This window comes from Leptonotus elevatus, chromosome 5 (genome assembly GCF_054856555.1).
Source record: "Leptonotus elevatus isolate MCC_2025b chromosome 5, RoL_Lele_1.0, whole genome shotgun sequence".
NCBI classification, from domain to species: Eukaryota; Metazoa; Chordata; class Actinopteri; order Syngnathiformes; family Syngnathidae; genus Leptonotus; species Leptonotus elevatus.
This window is the reverse complement of record NC_141243.1, coordinates 21,823,138-21,847,637: the sequence shown is the minus strand read 5'-3', so window position 1 is coordinate 21,847,637 and position 24,500 is coordinate 21,823,138. Positions and strand designations below refer to the sequence as shown.

The window sequence follows — 24,500 nt, the reverse complement described above, 5'->3', positions numbered from 1 at the left end:
TGTCTGTCTGTCTGTCTGTCTGTCTGTCTGTCTGTCTGTCTGTCCGTCCGTCCGTCCGTTCTTCCATCCATCCATCTATCTATCTATCTATCTATCTATCTATCTATCTATCTATCTATCTATCTATCTATCTATCTATCTATCTATCTATCCATCCATCCATCCATCCATCCATCCATCCATCCATCCATCCATCCATCTATCTATCTATCTATCTATCTATCTATCTATCTATCTATCTATCTATCTATCTATCTATCTATCTATCTATCTATCTATCTATCTATCTTTTAAATGTATTGAAACTGGCAGTGGATTGGTTCATCCACTAGATGTCAGTAGCGCTCCTATTATCCTGGTTGAATCCTGTGAAGAAGAAGTTAGCAGGTGGTTCTAGTGTTTAGCATTGATTTGGACCAAATTGGAAGGTAAGAACTTCACAGAAAGGTCGCGACGATCACAATGGCATCTTATTTTAAATACATTGTGCGGTATTGTAACGCCCAATAACCATTTGGCCACAGTTATGGTCTAACGCAAAAGAAAAGGCTGACCGAAAGATATCTCGCGGACTCTCAGTTATTTATGCCAAACAACGTTTATATTTCAAGAATGCAATCTGCGAGTTTAGTAAATCAAATTAATCAACGTTAACAACGTAACTTCTCGGGTTCACGAGTTCCATTCATTGTTTTCAAGAGTTTTAGTTGTTGTTTAATCGTGTCCTTTTTCCTGTGGGAGCACCTTAAGACGGCAGAACGGTGTGAGCTAAAACTTAATTTAAGGCAGGTTTGCCTCAACTTTAAATGTACGTCTTCTTTCATGAGCAATAGTTCAGCGGTCATGACGATCAGTCCCTCAAAAGTCCAGCTGTACACACTTTACGTGCATGTTTTGGTCAAACACGTGAAAACTATTGATTCATGAGCCCAGTCATCAGTAGTTTGTTCAGCTTGTTGTTACCATGTCCCGAACGAGAGCTAAACAAACAAATGCACAAGCACCACAGCTAGAACTCATCATTAGTATGTCCAGAGGGATTCCCTAGTTATTTTCAAATTCATTTGATCACCAGGGCTTTTCACACATGGGGCCCTATCCTCTTTGACGGTGACAAGGTTATTGAGTCCCAGCTAATGGCAGGATAAGCTTTGGCTAAGTGCAGATAAACAGATGAAGCCAGCATATGTGCATCATGTGTTACTTGCTATATGTGTAGTTCAGTGAATGCAGGTGATCAAGTCTATTTGTGGAGGGAGAATTTCTGATTGTTATCTTTTTACACCCAGGTTGAAAGATCCATTCCTTATTACATGCTGTCTGTCTATTTTGCTTTTTCAGAATGGCACAGTGGGGTGCCATATTCTCAATTATTGTGGCTCTTGTTGGAGCAACACTTTTAGCTTCTATGCACAAGATCGATGAAGGTCACACTGGAGTGTACTACAGGTGAGTGTGCAGTGTGTTTGGCTGCTGTATGTCTGCAAAGCAGTTAACCTGCTTAGCTGTAAAACAGCCATCTGCTTCAATTCTGTTTGCCAAAGGCATCCAAAACATTATTGGAGAGTCATTTTATTAGAAATGCTGACACACTGTGATATGGCTTTGACAGTGTTCAGTATTGTTGACAAATATTGATATGATCATAATGAAAGTGGATGTTGAGACTAACAAACACGCTCAGCTGCATGAACTCACTCTTTTTACTTTCCATCAGCCTGGTTGTTTTATACTTCTCTTTCAATGTCAGTTGTATGTGGCTCAGAATAATTCAACCAGAAGTTGGATGTCTGTAAGAAAAGGGCCATAGCTGATCTCACAAACTTGTTAAGAATGCACCACTGGCAGTTAAAGAAGGTCATGCAATTTACTATAGATGTAATTAATCAGCAACAACAACAAATCACATTGGCCTAATTGCCAGAACCCCAAATTATAAATTTAGCTGGGGGTTTATGCCCACCTGTAGGATTTTCTTCACTGCAGTCAAACCTACGAGCCACAACACAATGAATTTGTTGTGGTACACTGGTTGATCTGATCTGTTCATATTTCTCAATATTTAAAAAGCAATTAAAGGAAATTGATTCAATTTCATTGGCAAATGGTCGCCTATTCAGGCATTTAAATAAACTATTTTTTTTGCATTCTTATCAGTCATGCCTTCACTTTATAATAAGCAACCAGTTGGTTTCCTTTTCTTTTTCTTTTTATAAAATCAACAATTTCTATTCCTTAACTTGTCATTGTGCATGGCAGCAAACAATTTTTCAACAAATATTTCAGTTTAAACTTGGCATTTCTTTTATGAAAACCATAAAGTATTAATTAAAAAACAGGCATTAACAGCAACGTCGCTTGAAGCAAGCATTTTTAGCAAGTGACATATCAAGAGTAGGTACAGTAGGCATTTCTCAGTTTAGACCAGTTGACAACAACAAGGAATCTATTTTTATTTTTATTATACTACTAGAAGTTTTGGAAGTGTTCAAACTAAAATGACGATACCTCGAGAGGAAATAAGTATTTCCTTCAATTGACTTCACCAAAGTCCTACAAAATATCACCTCCTTGTATACTATACTATCAAACTTGATTAGTACCCTGTATGATTCAATTATGATCAAAGGCTTATACTGTACTTGTCACCTTGATAATAAACAAGTAACAAATTTCGTCAGGATTACAAGGGCTAAATGTTACGTAGGTAAGGCACATTAACATGATTCTCACTGATTCGCATGTTAATTTGACCCTGTTTCGAGTCCTACGCAGCTTTACACTGGGCGTGGTACGTTGGTCAGGGCTCAGTGAACGACCATTCACGGCTTACCTGTTTTCTGAGTTTGGCCATGTGACTTTTTACAAGCTAAAACCCTGAGGCACTGTGTTTTCAGTCAACAGCAAGTGGCAAAATAGACGCCCCCTGAAATGTTAAAAACTTGTAAATTTTGATGCTTAATTCATATTCCAAGGAAATATTATTCAGAATACCGTGTTTAGACTAGTGGGGCCATATAGAACATATTATTGTAAAGAAAATGTTGGACTTCTCCTTTAAGCCCGTATCTCACTGAGTGGGTGAATGATAGCGATTTCTCTACAGGGTTCATCAAAGTTCGTTCAAGGTCGCAAACGTTTGCCAGCAGATATTTGCTCGATAAGGAAAGGCATGGCGAATGTCTAGCAATTTTTTCTTCTTCCGCAAAGCCATAAAAAACTGTTGTTGAATGTCTGACAAACTTGTGCGAATTAGATCAAACCCTGATGAGAAATCAACATTCACTACCTTCACAAACACAAACATTCACCCTCTCAGTATGCTTTAAGGGATTTTATTGGTTCAACTGTCTTGATTCATCACAGTTGAAAAACGTCTTTGTTGTGTGTGTTTTATAATCCCACAGGGGAGGAGCTCTCTTGACCACCACGAGTGGACCGGGTTTCCATCTTATGCTTCCGTTCATCACCTCCTACAAGTCTGTACAGGTGATTTAAGTGAATGAATATTTTGAAATAATAATTTGCATTGTACCACAGTCAAAACAACATTTAGACTTGTAAGTAAAAAACATTTGATTCAAAGCAGAAATTAACAAGATCCAGTTGCCTTATTTTTCTCGACTAAGTCGCGCTTTTTTTTCTATAGTTTGGCTCGTCCTGCGACCTATATACTCAGGTGTGGCTTTTGTATATTAATATTAGAGCTCGGACTCACACTCTAAATACCGATTTACTTATTGTGTTGATGGCAGAAACAAGCTCCGGTTGGAAACTTTCGCTTCTAACTCCAGAGACGTTTTTCATTTTAGTTTAAAATGCTTGACCTTAACTAGAATCCCGGCTTGCATTGTGGCGAAAGGTAAAATCCTGGTCGGTTATTGTGCCTTTTGATGCTATAAATAATAAATCCCTGTGGTGGCGGATGCCGCATGCTAAACTCGCAATACGTCACACATTAGTTGCCATGACTACTACCACTTCTACATCTATTTGTTTTTCTTCTTTTGCTTCTATTTCTTCTTCTACTACTTTTGGTGGTTGGCAAAAACATAGGTGCCACAGCAAATGCTTAATTTGGAAGGTGCTAGCCCAAAGCAGTATCATTGATCCAATTACATTAACCTTCATATTTTGTTTATGCAGTGTAGTGTAGCTAACTTATACTCACTTGGAGTGCATGCATTACAGTTGAACAATTGTCCTGGGTCTACTAACTTGTTAGCGGGCTCATTTACCTGATTGTGACTTCAGTGCGTTGCTGAGGCTCGGAGCCGTCTAACACCAGAACTAGCACTACCTACATATGATTCATGTAATTTGTGCTGATATGTAGTGATGGGCAAATGAAGCTTTTGTGAAGCACTGAACCACTTGAGCCAATTGTTTTGAAAATAGGTTCATTACTCGAAGCTTCAGTTACAGTGACCTCTACTGGTAAACTGCAAGGCTGCAGTGGATTTAAAGCATCTTTGCTTTGAAAATTCTTTGTTGGACTCACACTAAGACCGAATAGCATGTTCTATTGACAAATAAAGACTGATGAATGTGTGTATTTTGTTATTGAGGAGAAAGTGCTGGTAAGATATGGCATAGGTTTGGTGTGCTTGTGTAACTGACAGGGGTCATGGGGGACACTCAAAGATTTTTATTGAGGTACATTATTTTTTCCACTGTTTTTGGATTGAGCCGGTTTCCTTTTTTGCTCACAACTTCTCCACATTTAGAGAAAACTCGCTCGCACGGGACCGACGATGCTGGCGTGCATAAAAATTGTTTTGCAAGCTGAAACAGATGAGGGTACACATTTTGGTGGTTCAGCCAGTAAACCAGTGGATCCTCTGTTCGGTCCAGGAGTGGCTCAGTCAAATAACGCTGCACCTCCACTATAGCGTCTGCTGTGGCATTCCTTGCCTTCCTTGCTTCAGAAGCATCTCTGTCCAGTGTGTGCCAAAGGTTAATATCTGAAAGACAAACATGACAGTAACCATCACTACTGTAAGGTTTCAATCCATATCCTTTTTTACTTGTACTTATTTTTCCTACATTTAATCAATTAACTAATTAAAAAAAAATTACAAGTGGATGATGGATTTGCTGGTGCTGGTACTGGTAGAGCTGATGTGGAGGGCTGTTCTTCTGTAAGTGTGTCAGGTGGTGTGTATCTCATCAGTTGTGAGCATTGTGCGGTCAGTCGTTTTATTGATGCTTGTGCCTGTACTTGATTGTAGAATCCAATTGTTTTGAATCTTGGGTCCAGCAGCGTTGAAAGCGTCAGTGCTGTTTGGGTTTCTGTAGGGTCAAACCTCTTTTGCATCCCTGACAATAAGTTCTGTCCCAGTATTGCAGCAGTGTTGTGGCTTATTGTACCAATTGTTTCATTCAAGTATAGCCTCAACATTTTTGTCATTGGGATGACCTTTGACCCCGAGACTCTTTTCTCCTCGGACAATTCTACTGTTGCCTGGTAAAAGGGGGCAAGCAATTGGAGGCATGCAGCAACTGTTTCATAGTCCTCAGAGGACAGAAGTTTTACTTCTGTTTCCAGCGTTGCAAGTGCTGCCCCTACTGACTGTCTCTCCTCAAAAAGGCGCTGTAATATGAGGAAGGTGCTGTTCCAGCGTGTGTTCACCTCCCTGGATAAGCTTCATCACTGGACGCTGCATCTGCTCCTGCACTTCTGTGAGCTTCTCTTTTGCTGTTGTGCTGGTTCTAAACAAAGTGACAACTTTCCGTGCCCTTGTGCGAAGGTCTTGTAGGCCAGGAGTTAAATCAAGGGACTTCTTCACCACTAAATTTAGTGAATGGGCAAAGCAAAGTGCATGTCTTAAATTGGAACTTCTGACAGAGGCTACCATATTAGCCCCTGCATCCGTTACAATAGAGCTCACTTTGCTTTCAATGCCCCATTTCTCCATGAGAGACCTCATTGCAGCAGTAATGTTAACAGATGTATGAGCTTCAGGGAAAGGCACCACTCCCAAAAGCACTGTGGCCAGCTTCACAGAGGCATCTACATAATGGCAGGTCACTGCTAGATATGCATCCATATTAATGGAGGTCCACATATCAGCAGTTAGGCTCACAGCCTCTACCCTCTGCATGACCGCCTTGGCCTTGGTCTTCTCCTCCTCATATTTCTGGAGCACCATGTTCTTTAGAGCCCGCCTGGATGGAAGAGTGTATGTGGGATCAAGCAATGCCACAAACTCCTTGAAGCCACAGTCATCCACGCTGGAAAAAGGCTGCGAGTCTTTCACTACCATATTCACAAGAGCCTCATCCAGCTTTGGCTTCCGGTCCACTAAGACAAAAAAATAAAGACACAAAGAAATAAAAAGAAAATGAATTAAAGAAAATAACAATTTATGTAAAATTGCACTTAAACGAAGCAGGCCTATGAGTCATGGAATACTGTCATATCATATTGTGTTTGTGTGTCTAGTTAATAATAGTATAATACATATAGCATACCTTGATTTGTGTTCCCCTGGTTAACAGCAACTCCAATGCTTGGCAGTGAAGTGCCTAATCATGGAGGAAGTATTCCCATGATACTTCAGTTCAGTAGCACACACTAAGCACTGGACCTGTAGAGAAAGCATTTTTAAATAAAAATGCAATTACACTAATCATATTACATATACTGTTTCTACACGTGCACCTGACTGAGGTCAAATCAATTGAAGAAAGTAAAAAAGGTAAAGCCTATTTATATAAGCTTTACAACCAAACATTGGTTGTTCAGTGGTAAAATGATCACCTGCCACTCGGGTAACTCGGGTTCCATTCCCGTCCAAGTCAAAACGTTTTTTATTTAATTTGCGCCTTGAAAAAAAAATGCCCTTTGAAAAAATAAATCAATAAATAATTGTCCCCCGGGGATAATTAAAGTTTTTTTCTGATTCTGATCTATATACATAACTTTAAACAGCCAGCACACCTACCTTATCAGGAGTGATCAGATTGAGGTGTTCCCACATTTCAGAACGACCTCTCTTCCTGGCTGGCTCCATGAATGACCAAATGTAACAACGCAAGGCAATGACAATTCAACAGCACCGACAACCCACGAATAGTACATTGTTTAGAACGGTTATAAAGGGTTGACGCTCAAATTCAAAACTGTTTCAACCTGTCACCTGTCAGAATCGAGAATCACGTGATTGGACCGCGAACCAGGCATGTGATTCATTCGGACAACGAATCAGTCGCTGCTTCGGACGTCATATGTCACGTGATTTTTTTCCGCACCAAAAGAAGCTTTGAAGCAGTGGTTCTATGGAATTGTAGTTCAGGGTTTGAAGCTTGTATCGAAGCTTCAGTGTCGCACTGCCATCACTACTGATATGTCGGAAAATAATGCATTGTTCTTGTCTTGTAGACGACACTACAGACAGATGAGGTGAAAAATGTTCCCTGTGGCACGAGGTAGGCTTTCTGTTATGATAGTTTGAACTGGTTTCATATGTGGCGTCTTGATGTGTTTACAGCAGTGTTGCGCCACAAAATGTATTCAAGATGTTTGAAATTGCGTAAAGAAAATGCACTGGCATAATTTTCAGAGGGACGTTTCACTCAATAAAAGTGTTAACTACTCTTTCAGTGGTGGTGTGATGATCTACTTTGATCGCATAGAGGTTGTGAACTACCTTGTTCCCTCACAAGGTAAACAATAAAACAACTATTTGATCCTTCAGAAAGTCGGCATGTTATGTGTTTGATGTCCTGTTCGTCTCACCCTCTACAGTGTTTGACATAGTGAAGAATTTTACTGCAGATTACGACAAAGCCTTGATATTCAACAAGGTTCACCACGAACTCAACCAGTTCTGCAGTGTTCACTCTCTGCAGGAGGTCTACATCGGCCTGTTTGGTAGGTATCAAAGGTGACGGACTCCAATAATAACAAATGCTTTAGTAGAACATGTCGGTAGAACAAGCAGCATGACTGCACCAAAATTTCTCTTATTGTTAACCATTCACTCCCAGCCACTTTCACTGAAGCAACCTCCTTCACTCCCGGCTGTTTTGCTGGATTTTGACTGATTTTGCAAGGCCCACAGAATATTGTGTTCTATTGCTATAAAACATGTAACCTACCAAAATAAAGATTAGAGTAACTTCTTTCACCAGGAAAAAAAGTATATTGGTATCTGTTTCCGTTTTGCTGCAATGGGGTGGATGCCACGGACTTCCGACTTCTGGGTTTCACACATCAGCGCGTTTCTGGCGGCGTTCCAACACTCGGACCCCCACCTAAGCGCCCCCCGAACCGCGCGCTCCCGCCCGCAGGGCGTATCAGCTTTCTGAAATGTTTCGGACAACTGAGACAGACACACTACACACTCGCATCCGTCGATGTGAACGCGCAACCGAGGGGCACAAAGGCGGAAGTGCAAGTATTGGGACGCGGCCCACACGTCTCGAACCGGAACCGGAAACAAAGTGTGTTGAAAACCCAGATGTCCCGCCTCCTCCGTGGCATATATCCCATTAGCATTAGAGTATAGCTAAATGTCATCAATATTAACATTTCTGGAGAAAACACTGTAAAAAAGAGCTTGTTGTAACATGTCCCTGGCTGATCTCTTATACTCTGATGCCACCTGCTGGCCGTTTTTTTAATAACTACCAATGCTTGAAGCCACCATCAGAGCCTTAAAAAAAGCATAAAAGTGACGGACAAATAATTTAAAAATGTACTTACGTGTTTTTGGGTTTGAATGAGTTAAAAAGAGTAATTGAACACACATTTTCACTCACTTTGATATTTCAAAAAAAGCTACAAAGTGAGACCAACTCCATGCTTTGGTCCACATAGCCTACGTTGTTGTCGTTGTTGTTGTGTGGTTCTAGTTTGTCTGTGAAGTCGTATTCTCATCTTCACACGCACAATCTCCTCTTCAGACCAAATCGACGAAAACCTGAAACTAACATTGCAAGAAGATCTAACAAGCATGGCACCTGGTCTCATCATACAGGTACAGTGAAAATGGTCACCGCAAAACCATGATGACCCAAACACGGTCATCTTTTAGTTTTTCCATTGTTTTAATTAATTTATGAATGTATTGTAGCAATCAACGCTGTTCAACTCAACTTTATTTAGTTTACCTTACTGGGGAATTCCAATTTCTGTAATGTTTTTTTCCAGACTTTTGTTGCAGTTTTCCTTAATAAGATACTCCATATTTTGGCAAAAGTAGACTGTAACTATATCGCCGCCATTATTTTTGTTTTGTTTGCAGGACCCTTATTATTTTGAATGAGGCCATTATATAACAAGTTGTGCAATGCTATAAAATCTGGATCTGGCACAAGTTGTATTGAAAGTAACACCAACGTGATAACATCATGCAGTCTTTTGGCGTTAGAGGCACCGAGAAGTGCAATCATTCTTCTGCTGTCTACTTCATCACATGATATTGTGATTTCGACACAATCTCTTTGTTGTTTTCAACATCCTGATCTACACATGAGGCTGCATTCGGACATGAGCTGTCTTGTTTCCTTTTACCTGTGAAGTTCAATTCATCCACCACTCTGAGCATTGCAATATTAAGGTGAAATCTTTTGGAATATCATTAACAAAAGTGTTAGGACGCTAGGGCTGGGCAATTCATTGCAATTTAATCTCATGATTATACAAACATGATAATCAAAGAAAAATAATTGAGCCGAATGAGAATGACGCGGTGTGTTTGCAAGTTACCAATGTTGTGAAAGCGCCCTGAATGCACCATGCTTGTGCGGCATGTGTGTGACATGCATGTGATTTTGCCCACCCTGAGCGTGCTTTAAACTGTTTAATGACATGCTTTATTTCAGATACACTGTAACCACCAGTGCTAATGCTATCGTCAACGTAAAATAGCATTGATAAACTAATGGAAAATTAGCGTCAACTTCCGGAGTGATATTCCTTTAAATACCAATTATTCACACACAACTCTGTAGGAACACATTGACAGGTAATATAACAGTACTTAAAAGCACATAATCTTACTAATCTGTGAAAATTAGTTATATTAATGAAACATTCTTATTCTAATGTTCACTGTGTGTATTCCATGCATGCACAGCACTACACTGCCCCTAAGATGCTGACGTGCACACAGTACGAACAGCCGTTATTTATTTTTATGGATGGGCGAGTACCGATACCAGGTATCTGTATTGGGACAATACCAGGCCTCATTTCAAGGTATCAGTCTCGTGACGTTAGCTGATAACAGTATCGTCTGTCCTCTTGTTGCCATTTCATTATCATGAATTAGAAATGTGAAATTAGAAGAGTAGAAAATTGCCATTAAATGTATGCAATTTCAAGGAAAACTGCAATGTTAGGGTATGTAGAGCTTTATTTATTTAAAGGGGGGAGTAAACCTCGTGAAAATCAGTTGAGAAATTAGTACCAGTAAGTTGTGATTTATTTTCAAATGTAGGCCTACATGCATTAGATTTGATGGAAACATTGCCCCACCAACATGGCTGCCACGTACGTGCGTGCCACAGCGAGCGAGGCAAGTTTATTTATATTGCACATGGTACAATTCAACAACAAAGTAACTCAGTGCTTTACATGTATTGATAGTGATAAAATCCGCATTACAAATGAGAATCCATTTTCAATTGCCTTGGCCTGTTAAATAATAATAAAAGGTTAAATAAATCAAACAGTTCCACGCATAGAACAAATCCATTAGTGTATTGCATTCCCTCACCCAATAAAAATTGTTAAGATAATCAATTGAAGAATTGGATTTATAAGCAGTATTGATATTGGAATTGGAATCACTAAATACAGTATTTAAAAATTCCCACCCCTAGTAACTACTCGCCACTGTATATTATAATCGCATGTAATTTGGAACATTCCACAAGGGGGGGAATGCTTTGATATTTACCTTAGCAAAGTTGTGTTATGTAGATTGTTGAAAGGGTTTTATAAGATCCAAATGCAACCCTCTTGTGTCTTGCTTGTGCACGACATTCACTGATGTGTGATCTCTTCACTGCTTGCCGAGCCAAGATATCCTTTTGGCCCTTGAATGCTCTGAACCAATGGCAGGGCAGCTTTTTCATGTTTGGGAAAAAAAAAAGTATTGGCAAAACTAAGTATCAGAATCGTATCGAGGGCCAAAAAATAGATTTATGATATTAAAATTTTTTAAACATAAACGAGAACATCAAACATTTTACGACTTGCCTTAAATATATGTATAAATGATATGCTTAATAATGTTTACAGGAGAAAACGTGTCTATTTTTTATTAAAGAACTATAACTGTATTCAACAAAATATGCCAAATCTAATATTGGGGTTTAAGAAACTGAGCGATAAAAGAAAAGGGGGTCTTCAAAGCCACACATACCGTCCACTTGTTAATTAATTATTATTATTTTTTTTCAATTACTTGTTAAAAAATAGTGACCACCCCGCCTGCGGCCCTATACTAACTGCCTACGAGCTGTATATGTCTAATCTGTCTGTATACAATCTAGTTTGTACAGCAGTCCGCTCTTGAGATGGGAGGAGCAAGATGACCGCCCTGTTGCTTCAACGGCTTGCACGGTTGTGTATTGGCTATCAGCCAGTCATTATATTCTGATCAGTCACAAAGAACCACCAAACAATACCGGATATCCGCAAAATGTGTCCGTCCCCAAAAAATCGATGCATATTTTAAGCACTTAACATTGATATTACATCGATTTTCAATGCATCGTTACATCCCTATTTTGTTGTTAGTTCATCCCAAAGGTTTGTGACAGTGATTGAGACACTTGCTAGAATAAAAAAAAAAACTTTTCTAAAAAGTGAAAATCACATGATTAACCAGAATATTTTGGATTGTCGGGAATAATATTCAAGGGGGGGCAAGATATCTGGTGGAAATCTTTTAATTTGATACATTTATTGATGTAGCGTTACACCACAATACCTTGTGAAAATAATGCGTGACAATTATTTGAACCCATTGCGAGTTTCATGTCAGCTGAGTACATTAGTGTCACTGAAAGACCAGAAGGCATTTATAGTTAGCTTTCACAACCTTTGCTAAGACCTTAGCAGTCCCCACAGGATCATTCATCAACAGTGTTCTTTCCTTTTTTTTTTTGAAGGGGGGGGCCTGTTCATAAAGAAACCCCTGAGACCCCATAGATAAACACACATTTCATTGCTGAGTGTTACACTCTGCTTTGGTTTTTAATACTCAGGCCTAAGTTTTCCTATAAATAACCAGAACCAGTTGAAATAACAATTGCTGCTCTTTCTGGGAAAGCGGTGATGTTGTCACATTGCGGATGTTGAGGTCTTACATCTGGGCTACTCCACATCTGCCTTTGCTTATCCTCCTTGTGGTGAACACTTATTGGGCAACATTTTCTTAAAGAGTTGACCAAGTCTCTACCGTCTTTGCATCTTGCTCCGCAGGCAGTGCGTGTCACAAAGCCCAACATCCCAGAGAGCATCCGCAGAAACTACGAGCTCATGTAAGTTTTCTTTTGTTCTCTGTGTGAACTTTGAATGTGTTTATGTCAATCTTTGAGCATCTTTGTTTGACCTGAAGTAGTCACCAACATGTGCACTGGAACAGCAACTATAAAATGCTCACCCCAACCCTCACATGACCCTCCACTGTGAGTGCACCATCATTTTTTGACGTGCAATGTTTAGTGAGTGTGTTGGGCCGCCTCTTTGACCAAAAAGCGACAAGCAACAAATCTAGCAACTCTCCCTGGTGCTATCGGAGACTTTTGTTGACTCTTAAACTTCCTCCCAGGCTCTGCAATCAAAGCAGGAGAGATTTATCCTCGCAAATAGCTGCAAAGAAACCGCAGCTGGTTGATCCTCCCTGATTGTGACTCACGGAGGCAGCACTTCATCACCAAGCCGTCAAATTCCACTTGTCGATTAGTGTGGGTTTTCACATAGTGGCACGTGCAGTTCCAAAACAAATGCAGACCACCACCCAATGTAAGGTTTATGCCACAACTTCCCTAAATTAGCATTGATGATCACCAAAATAATTTGTAACGTTTCAGTATTCTTTAATACTGTGTACCTGTGTGTAGAAGTTCTTCATCTAAATATTTTTAATGGTGACATATAATTATTCATGAATTTAAAAACTTTGTTTCGGCCCAGATTTCCTTAATTTGGGGGGATCGATGATCGGCTGATCCCTTAAAAATAAACCAATCTTTTCCTCCAACCCATCTCCCCCCTTAGAGGTCTGAAAATGTCAGCCACTGTCCTCTTCTGCTGAGATGACTAATATACTTATCATTTTTGTTTGAGTGAACTACTTCATGTGCAGTTACAGCAACTCATTTGTACTATTTAACAGATCATTTTCAATGTTTTCCAATACAACAAGATTGGAACACTGAAGGTGTATAGATCGGAAAAAATCGGAATCGGCAGGTCAGACTGTCAGACTTTTTAAAAGATCGGGGATCTATGATTGTTCAGAAAATTGTGATTGGTGCACCCTTACTTTAATGTCTTTATATCGTCATTAATTAAATGCATTGCGCCACACAATACATTCTGGGAACCAAATAGGAAAGTTAAGAATCGGACCGGCCTCAAATATCCCTATCAGTCGGGCCCTAATAAACAGCATCACTTTTCCACAAATCGACCCTCGGTCACCTTTAGAACACATCACTGAATATCCGGGTCTTTTTTCCCTCTACTAGATAGATATGTTAGCACTGTGTGCTTGTGGATATTCTCTCAAGCTCGTATCACACATTTGTGAAGGGTAGTAGTGTTGTCCCGATACCAACATTTTGGTATTGGTTACAGTACCAGCATGTAGTTTGATACTTTTCTGTACTTTTTCCAAATCAAAAGACAACTAAAACAAAAAGTCATTCAAGACTTTATTTTTCTTCGAAAAACATTTCTTTTGTCTTTAATTATATGGAGGGAGGGAGGAAGAGGGAGAAGGATGATGAGAGGAGGATGTCCGGGGGGAGCTCCACCTGCATTGAAGACTAGCTTAAATGTGTTAGTCGGGTCATGGACGTTGCTCTACTACTGAGCTAATCGCCAAACAAAGTTTCTTAGTATTTTTGGGTGTTGTGTCCCGTGAGATTTTATGAAAGGACAGCTTGTAGTAGCCGCTACTTTAAGCATTGCCGTTACGCTTCCCATGCAGCCATTTGTGAATTACGTCATTCATAACTACAGTGCGTAAAGGGGAAAAGTTGCAGGTTATCAACCAGAAAGTACACAAGGCCTACCTGTCGATCTTTGAGCTCCTTATGCAAGTCAGGGTGCTTGCTACTTGTTTGCTATATGCTAACTCCTCTGACTAGTTTAGAGTCTCGGTAAGGTCACTTGGCGAGCGGCGGCGCTGCATGTGCCGGTACCATACAAAACGCAGTGTAGTTCGTTTTAAATGACGCAGTACCCAGATACCAAATTATTACCGGTTAACCGTGCATCCCTCAAAGGTAGCGAATGTTGATTTCTTGTTAGGGTTTAAGGCTGCAACATTTGCTCTAAACGTTAACCAGATGTTCACCTTTACTGTTTCAATGATTTTTTTTTCCTGTCGCAATATGTTCAAACGATGTTGTTGTATCTAGGTACCACTACTGGTATTCTCCAGTGTTGACAGGCAAAAATCCCAATCTATCAAAGTACTATGCAGATAATTATCAAGTTTTTGAGCATTGATACCAGCAAATTGGGGATGCGCATTTACATGAGTAGAAAGAAAAAATGCTTTTGAAGGGTGCTTTTGGGGGGGGAGCCTTTTATATCCAAGAGCGTATTGTACTCAAAATGACAGTAATCTACAGTAGTCAGGCTTTTATGTTTGTAAGAAAAGCCTTCTGGATTGCTTTCGTAGCACAGACCTATGAAGACTATGGCTGATGTTGGCAATACTCACCAGATAAAAAAAAATCCTGCTGCTCCTTAACAGTGCTGTAGGGCTCTTCAATGACTCCCTGGCCAGTTTTCCTAAAGTGTTTTCTTTATTTTAGAGGGATGTCTAATTCTCAGTAATGTCATTGTTGACATCTATCCATCTATCCATTTTCTTAATCGCTTGTCTAGTCATGGAAAAAATATATTAGACCACATTATATTCTTCCCTTTCTTGTTGATTTAAATGCATGGTACCAATGGTGTATTGTGCGACTGACAGAAAAAAACATGGAATGTGAGCACTCCTTTTGGCACTACAGTGCCATAAGCTAAGCTATTGATGTAAGAACTTAAGTGATTTAAAAAAAAAAAACATGGAAAATGGCTGTATATCAGCACTTGAACTCTTATGTTTGGCCACAATAACTCGTTGCACCAGGCATTTAAAATGAACAAGAAACTGAAGAAACGGGTTGTGTAATAATTTTAGCTATGACTTTCATTAATGTATTTATTTTTCCAATTAACAATAACTTCCTTCACTGTGTTGTTCCTTGGTTTTTAATTAAGCTTTGAAAATTATTTTGTACCCTTCTCTTACCAGACCTCTTTTGATTACGAGATCCCTTGGCTTCTCTCTTCTTCTCTTTGCTAACCATAGTTTTTACATCTAAGAAAAATAGTTGAATCAAATTAAGGTTATAGTGCACACTTGAGGTGGGAAAAGATGTGAAATCGTCTTTTTTTTGTTCTCATTTCACAAACGTGGCATTTTAACAGTTGAGTAGAAACGGGTTTCAATAGACACACTACATACAGTACATGCTTCAACTTGCAGGTGAGGTTTACAGTATTTATCATAACTCTCAAAACCAACCTTTTCCTCTCACATCAATGTTTGATTTTCCATCAGTTGTTCAAGCAGATCAACATTATATCATTTGATATGATAACAAGGATTAGAAATGTCTTTATCCGTATATTATTTTTTTATGCTTATGTCACCTGCATGGCGAAAACTGGCCAGTACATTGCGAAATTAACAAGTCAAAACTTGCAATAATTTCCAACTGGCCAATTGTCTCAGATACAGGTTGAGCACTTAATGCTTCTTTCCCTTCAATCTTCGCACACTGGCAAGTTTGCACAGCATGAGCTGAGAAACACAGCAGTTTATTGTTCATGCTGTGTCCTATTCCAGTTATGGATTTAAGAACAATGTCTCAGAAAATGGTTCCTCCAAAATAGATGCAGTGTGTAAATTTAAGCTGTTTTTCTGATGGTTTTAGAGCTGAATTTGGCCCACCCACATTTGTGTCAAAACCTGCAATGTCATGCAGACGTCAACAGAGGTCGAGCCCATTCACTTACAGTAGTGTATTTTCTTGCTTGCGTCACAATCAGTCGTGTGGTGTCATTTTCACTTAAGCTGCACTACTCACAAAAAGTTAGGGAGATTTGTCTTTCAGGTGAAATTTATAGAAAAGGTAAAAAGTTCACACTCCGGTGATATCATATCATAAAAGTAGGACATGTAAGTAGAAGGATGCACTGGTGATTTCCTCATCTCAAACGATTGAAATAAAAGTTAACAACAGGGGTAGGTCTGAATAAGTCATCGTGTGCCCCTGAGCATCAATTACAGCTTGACGACGACGTCTCATGCTGTTCACAAGTCAACTCAACTGCCATCTGCTGTCCGTTTGTGTAATAACTACCATTTCTTCAACCGTTCTTTGCAGTTGAGAGGCTGCATCAAAGCCTTCTGTATGCTCTAGCATAAAAAACACAATATATATGTGTGTGTGTGTGTGTGTGTGTGTGTGTATGTGTATATATGTGTGTATATGTATGTGTGTGTATATATATATATATATTAGTGTGTGTGTGTGTGTGTGTGTATATATATATATATGTGGGTATATGTATATACGTGTGTATATATATGTAAGTATATACGCGTGTATATACGTGTATATATGTGTGTGTGTATATATATATGTAAGTATATATATGTATGCGTGTATATATATGTATGCGTGTATATATATGTATGCGTGTATATATATGTATGCGTGTATATATATGTATGCGTGTATATATATGTATGCGTGTATATATATGTATGCGTGTATATATATGTATGCGTGTATATATATGTATGCGTGTATATATATGTATGCGTGTATATATATGTATGCGTGTATATATGTATGTATGCGTGTATATATGTATGTATGCGTGTATATATGTATGTGTATGTATGCATACACGTGTATGTATGTATTCATACACGTGTATGTATGTATATATATAAATATATGATTGCAATATTATATAAAGTATGATACCAACATGAACCAAGTGTTGTTTTGAAACTCAAGTAAGCAAGTGTTTTGTTTTTTTTGGTCCCTGAATTGTAATTTTGGACGTGGAGGTATTCCACCTGACAGCGACAATATATACAATATGAGTCAATACTGCCACTTTTTAGTAAAGTACTTACATTCCTTTGTTCACACCGGCAGCACAGTGTTTGAAGTTTTGCTGTCTGGCACTCAGATGTTGCTCTGCAATCCAGAAATCCATGGGGGCTCACTTTTATATGAATACCAAGTTTGAAAGTTAAGAAAATCAAACGCCATACCCAAACAAATAAAATATAACACTTCCCTTGACGGTAATGAAACTTGATTGTGGTGGCTGCTAAGTCTGTGTTTCATCTTACCTGTGGTAAGCAGCCATAATAAAAATCACCAACTCCAAGAAGCACACGGAAAGCCAGACAACTCTCATGAACTGAGAATTAAATTATTTGCTACATTATAATGGCTCAGACTAAAAATCTGAGTTTACATACAGAATTTATGAGTTAGGTGCAAACGCACAGTCTTCATTGTGTACTTATATGTTGTAGACTCTATTGGTGACGGGTTATTATTGCACAGTTCACATTCAAATTTGGGCAGCACCAATATGCCGATTTAGTTGCGCAGTGTTTCTGGGCATCGTGTCACATTGTTGAAATGAACAATCCCTGGCAATCCAGCATTTGCAGGAATTTGTAGCCTCCAGTGTTGAAGGTTGTGTGTTTTCCGCACAGGGAGAGCGAGAAGACAAAGCTGCTGATCTCCCAGCAGACACAGAAGGTTGTGGAGAAAGAGGCGGAGACAGAAAGGATCAAAGCTGTGATTGGTAACATAGGATTATATTGAAAGTGTTAAATAGAGGAGGAGTTTGTGGAAAAAGACTCAATTAAGATTATTTGTCTTTCAGAGGCCGAAAAAGTGGCCCAAGTGGCGGAAATCAAATTTGAACAAAAAGTCATGGAAAAGAAAACTGAGAAAAAAATCTCAGAAATTGAAGGTTTGTACCCTGCTCAGATTTAGTTTAATAATTCATATATAATATAATATTTTTGTCTTGTACAGCAAAAGGTATTTTGCAAGTCCCAGCACAGTGTAATGACTAATTCTTTATCAAATGCTGTGCATGGGTGGGCTATTGCTACAGTCCAGGTACAGTTCATGCGCCATTACTAATACAAGTTGGGGCTTTCCTCAATCCTCAAAATGTTTTTGTTGCTGTGGAAATTCTGCAATGGCTTTGGAAGATGTGATCTGTTTCACACTCTGAGCAGAATTAAGAAAAAAAAATCTAGCTCATTAATTACTCGATTGCACAAACCTGCAACAACTCAGGCATCACACACAGTTGTGGTGTTTCAGTACCTTTCCACTTTCACAACATTCTTTTCATGTGCTTCATAGATGAGGCCTTCTTGGCACGGGAGAAGGCCAAAGCAGATGCCGAGTTCTACACGGCACTCAAAGCAGCAGAGGCCAACAAGGTGACAGAAAAGTCTCTTGAGTTTCACGCATGTTACATAACACAGCAGAGTACATGTGTAACCATACAAATCTGTGATTGATTTAGTCCGCACCAGAGTTCCTGAATTCACAACACAAACTCACATTTTCACTCCTCTTGCAGCGGAAGTTAACACCTGAATACCTGCAGCTGATGAAGTACAAGGCCATTGCCACCAACAGCAAAATCTACTTTGGCAACGACATACCGCAAATGTTCGTGGACTCTGCCGGCACCTCACTCAAGGCCTCCGCAGCCATGGATGTTGTGGGAGAGCAGATCTTGGACGTGGATTAGCAAGGAAGGTATATTTGGGCCGAGAGGATGGCGCAGGGTGGTGGACCACATTCTGGGGGCAATGACTCAAACTTTGGCAGGTAGTTTCACCCTCCAGCTCAGAGACTCTCTGCTGACTAGGGTCCTCATTTTCAGTATCTCAGAAGCACTGCTCTAATAAAAAAAATAAAAATAAAAATAAACTGTCACTGTTTGACTAGGTATGTAAAACCTGTAAATAGGACCTTTACAGGTCAGATTAAAACAGAGGTTCTTAACCTTGTTGGAGGTGTTGAACCACCCCAGTTTCCTTTGCGCTTTCACCAAACCCTCCTTTAGTGAAATATAAAATGTCATTTTTTTTCCAAATTCAAGTCGTAGGTTTAGGGTTTACTGGCAAACAAAATGAACAGGGAAAGTAAGCTTTTTATTGAATTTGGCTGTCTTCACCTTGAATTCCAAAAGCATTCGGTTCTTGTATTCCTCATCTCCATGCAGCTTCAGGAAGTGTTCCTTTAGTTTTGCTAGATAGCTAGTTGTGCTGGATTAGAATTGCCCAACTTGCCATTCCAAATCATGCAGTTAGGACGCTGACACCAATCAACTCTATAGAGTATTTTAAAACAACCATAAAATGGAACCCAGGGGCAGCAGATGCAATGAAAACAGCAGAGGCTCCAGAATTGAACCCTGTGGAACACCATATGTGCCATTATACATATGAATTCATATTACACATATTCGTCCGACCACTTTCTTTTTGCTTGACATACAAGTAGTATGAAAGGATTACAATAAAAAAAGAACTCGCACGCCGTACCATCACAACAGCCATAGATCGACTACTGTGCGCACCAAAGTCCCTGCAGCACAAATAGGCCAAGCAATGTAGCGTGATCGCCTGATGAGGAAAGAGGCGGAGGAAAAAAAGAAGTTATTTACAGTTTACACAAAAAGAAAGACAGCGTGTGTGGCTCTGCAACAAGCAATTATGTGACATCAGAAATATTTTCCATCTCATGTAACTTCGCCCGACAAATCTTGGCAGTTTGTAATGTTATTATAAAATGACAAATTAGGTGATGAGTTATGGAACGTGTGCAATCTAGTTCCACTTCAGCTACAAGTATTGTAAATCCAAACTTTCACATGCAATACATTTTTCTTTTTTAGCAACAATACTAACTCCATCTTTAATCATTTGCCAAATCCCTGCACCAATTTCAGCACAAAGCGATTACACTGGTTTTATGTGTACCTGAACTCAGGCACATGTAACAACTAGTAGCATATAATGATTAACGCTGTGTGATGAAGTAGACTCGAACCAATGCATGTCATCTTGAAGTCCCCGAAACATCACTTTATATACTCCATGGGATAATTTCTAATCTTATAGCTTCACAGTACAAACGTGGACCAAAATGTCACATTTGACTGTTTGAATTGTTCCCAATTTGTCATCACTTGCATCTTTTGGTCTTTTTTTTTCTTCTTATGATTGTTTTACGTTGCAGCGGTTGCATATCGCAATGTGAGTGTAAACGATATTTTTCACATTGCTTGTGAGAATCACCATTCTTTTACATGTTGTGTATCGCTAAGGCACATCGTGTGTGTTTGACCAGAGCGATACAGGCCACTCAGGAGTTTTGCTTGAGCCCGTGCTGTTGATGCATTTATTCTATGCAGACTTGAGGGTTCTGGCACTGGCAGACATAAAGAGTTTTTGTTCCAGTACAAACAAAACATTTTGATGATGAAACTTGATATGGAATGTAAGGCTTTAACTTTATATTTGAGTTCTGTTGATGGAATGGTGTTTTATTTTTCATGTGTATACTAGTTTTATACATTGCAAATTTTGATCAGGGTGGAAGTTCAGCATGAGTGCATGTTTGTTTCAGTTCAACAAATATTTAAATATTTGGAACTTTGTGTGTTATCTGAGCTACTGTCAAATTTGTCGTACAGTTTTGTCCAGAAGTATTTGGAAAGTGACAGTGTTTTATAAATATCAGTTCTTTATACTCCATCACAGTTGATCAGGATAGAATTTAAATGTCGATTTTCAGCTTTAAAATGCTTCACAAAAAAATATTTTAAGAATTGGAGTCATTGTATTGAGATTCCCACTATTTTCAGTGACTCAATAGCATTTGGACCAAATACAAAACAATTTGAACAAAGTGAAATAAATAGCATGTTTTTTTCCCCCTAATATTTTTTTTTAATCTACTTTGATGGAAAACTATTGGTGCTCTATGACTACCTGAAGTCTGGAGCTCAATGACATCACCAAACCTGAAAAAACTCAGGTCCTCTTTCTTTGCTAGGACTTCATTGCAGCTACATTCACTTTTAATGTTTTTTTTTACTTATTTTTTGGGAGCATTTCTGTCTTCTGCCTTTACTTTTGTGTTCAGTAAGTAAAAATTGTGCTCTATTAAGATGAGAGCAATCAAAATCTGAGTTGGTCAGTGAAGAATATTCAATATACTTTAATGTTTCAGATAATTTTCTACATCCATCGTGCGCTTTCATTTTGAAGCATTAGTTGACTAAGCAGAGAGTATCGGGTCACTATAAGTAGTCACGTGATGTGATCAATACTGTAAATACCAATAAGCTCATTTGATTAACTTCAATTTGTATCTGCCAAAACACCGTCTGCACCATTTTCACAAATGATGTGGATTTGGATCATGAGCGCTATTCAGTTCCTTCTCCATATTTTCCCTTTCCACACTTTTGTTTATTCACATTCTATTTGGTTACATCTGTTCAAAGAAACTGATGGTAGAACATTGGAGGCTTTTTAAAATGTTCTTGCCAAGTCAAATCTGGCTTCCCTCATCTTGTACACAGCCACATTCATCATCTGGCATCATTTGATTATAGATGTCTTTTTGTTTTTTTCATGAGTTGCATCCACTGATTATTCCTGACTTCTATTAAAGTCGCGTAGACTTGTTTGGTAGAAAACTTTCTGGAATCATCTACCTCAGTGATCTACCTCTGTGGTCTTTAAGGCCCCTTGATGCTGATGAGCTCCATTTTTTCCCCAGAATGTAACAAACTGTTGATTTGGATATATTTTAAGGTTTTAGTTCTTTCTCTCCATATGCATGCTGTTCTTAAAGCTTAATGACGACCCACATACCTGGTGTCACCTGCAGACTTTTTTCTTTTTCCTTCTTTTTCTTAAGTTAAAAGCAAGCTGCACTTGGCCAGTTAACCTCTTGTGAATCATTTGTCCAGTCACTGAAAATGAATGTGCTCTGTATAAAATAGCTACGGTTGATTGTGTGAATGCTGTAGGCACAACAGATTCTCATCATTCCAACTCCTACATATTCCAAAACTTCATGCCAAGCAGGCTATTATTTTCCAGTAACCACAGCCCTCAAATTAATTTGTTTGTTAATAATTACTCATTTATTCCCAATGACATTGTAAATGTAACAAATTCACATCTCTCGTATTCGAAATTCATGATGTTCACCTCACTCAAAGATTTTCAACCTTCTCAAAAATTCCTACATACCAAACATTCCTTCTTCCTTTTTTTTCCCGAATAGCATATATTCACCACTATCATTCCAAAATATTTCATATCATTCCACATCTTTCAATGGCATTCTTTATCTCTCTAACGTGCCATTATTTCAATAGTAGTACACATTTGTCACAGATACCAAACATGATTCCATATCATTCCATATCACTTGGTATCATTCCATTTAGTTCATCATTCATTCCACATGAAATATTTCTTTTTTTCATTCCAGCATTCACACGCATTATCTCAAGAAGTTGCATTTTATATTCACAAGTAAATTCACATTTTGTGAAAACTCGTTAAAGGTTTAAAAAAGCACACTACAGTCACAGGTATGATTGTTGTTTGTTTTTATGTCTTCAAATCATTCATGTAAAATCATAAAAGCTCTGTCTTTGTTCAAATACTCCTGGACCTTGCTGAAGAAGGGTTGGGGTATAGAATCACCTTTGATATGAGACATGTTTAAAGTATAGTACTCCTATATCCTGAAACTTGATATGATTAATTTGCAGAGCATATCTGACTGGTATCACATTGAGCGGACGAAAGATTTTAACTGCCATTTAATATCTGTTGTCCTAACTCATTGTACTGTATGTTATTGCCTCTGCTCTCTGGTTGTGATCAAATTTATCTTTTAAAGGGGTGTGCAGTCTGTAATGACTGACAAAATTGACAATGTTAAGAAAGTCTAAAGTTTGTACACAGATTTAAATTGAAAATATACTCTGACAATAAAGCACTGTGGACTTATTTGACTGGTCAAACTTCTGTATTGTCCCCACTGAGTCAACTGTTGTTATTTTCCTGTCAAGGATCACCAACGTGATGCCCACGGCCACAGGCACCAGATATGCCCCAAGGACCACATGAGTAGCCCGCAGGCATGTTCCAAAAACAGCTCACCAGTGCAGAGGGATTTTCTATGAATGTTGTAGAAGTGATTAAAATGGAAATGTGAACACTGGGAGAGATTTATAAAGGGTGTTGCCTGCTGATATTTATTTTTCCAAATCATTAACATGATCGGTCTCTTCTCATAAATTAATATAATTATTATGTGACTGCTGCAAATCAAAGCAGTAGCAGTACTGCTTGCGAAGTAAAGCAGGCACATATTACTATCCGAGAAAACGGGTTTATTATTTCTATATTTTTAAGAACAAATTTTCAGAGAAAATGTGGCCCGTACTGTTCAATGTACCCGCACAAATGAGGTATCAAAAGATGCGGCTCGATCAGACTCAAATCGGACTAATGTTTTTCGAAATTCCGAGTTACCATGGTGACGCAATTCCCAAAAACCCCAGCCAAAAAGTCCCGTTGGAATGAATGGAGGAGGGTGGGTGGGGGGAATCCACAAATCAAGCACCTTTTTCCTGACAGTGGCCTAAAATCAATAAGAAGTGTCCTGATTTCTACAGGAAGTGACACAAAGTGACCTGATTTCTACAGGAAGTGACTTAATTTCAACAGGAAGTGACCCAGAAGTGACCTGATTTCAACAGGAAGTGACCCGGAAGTGGCCTAAAATCAACAGGAAGTGACCTGATTTCAACAGGAAGTGACCCAGAATTTACCTGATTTCAACAGGAAGTGACCCAGAAGTGACCTGATTTCAACAGGAAGTGACTTGATTTCCACAGGAAGTGACCTGATTTCAACAGAAAGTGACCCGGGAATGACCTGATTTCAACAGGAAGTGACCCATAAGTGACCTGCTTTCAACAGGAAGTGACCCAGAAGTTACCTTATTTCAACAGGAAGTGACCTGATTCCAACAGGAAGTGGCGTAAAATCAATTACTACTACTTCTACAAGTACTACATGCGGCTTTCCACCTTGCAAGCTGTCCCATTTCAAATTTTTTGAATGGGAATTTTTTCTAGGTTA

General features: G+C 38.9%; 1 protein-coding gene across 1 annotated transcript; it reads left to right on the top strand.

The window, feature by feature from the left end:
• The first annotated feature begins 327 nt into the window (after positions 1-327).
• Positions 328-23,360, top strand: erlin2 (ER lipid raft associated 2). The gene is made up of 12 exons (XM_086076631.1): positions 328-428; positions 1,342-1,449; positions 3,408-3,489; positions 7,385-7,431; positions 7,607-7,668; positions 7,751-7,876; positions 8,911-8,984; positions 12,443-12,501; positions 18,000-18,091; positions 18,173-18,262; positions 18,667-18,746; positions 18,890-23,360. The coding sequence occupies exons 2-12, from the start codon at positions 1,343-1,345 to the stop codon at positions 19,061-19,063; spliced, it is 993 nt and encodes a 330-aa protein (XP_085932757.1). The 5' UTR covers positions 328-428; position 1,342; the 3' UTR covers positions 19,064-23,360.
• The last annotated feature ends 1,140 nt before the right edge of the window (positions 23,361-24,500 follow it).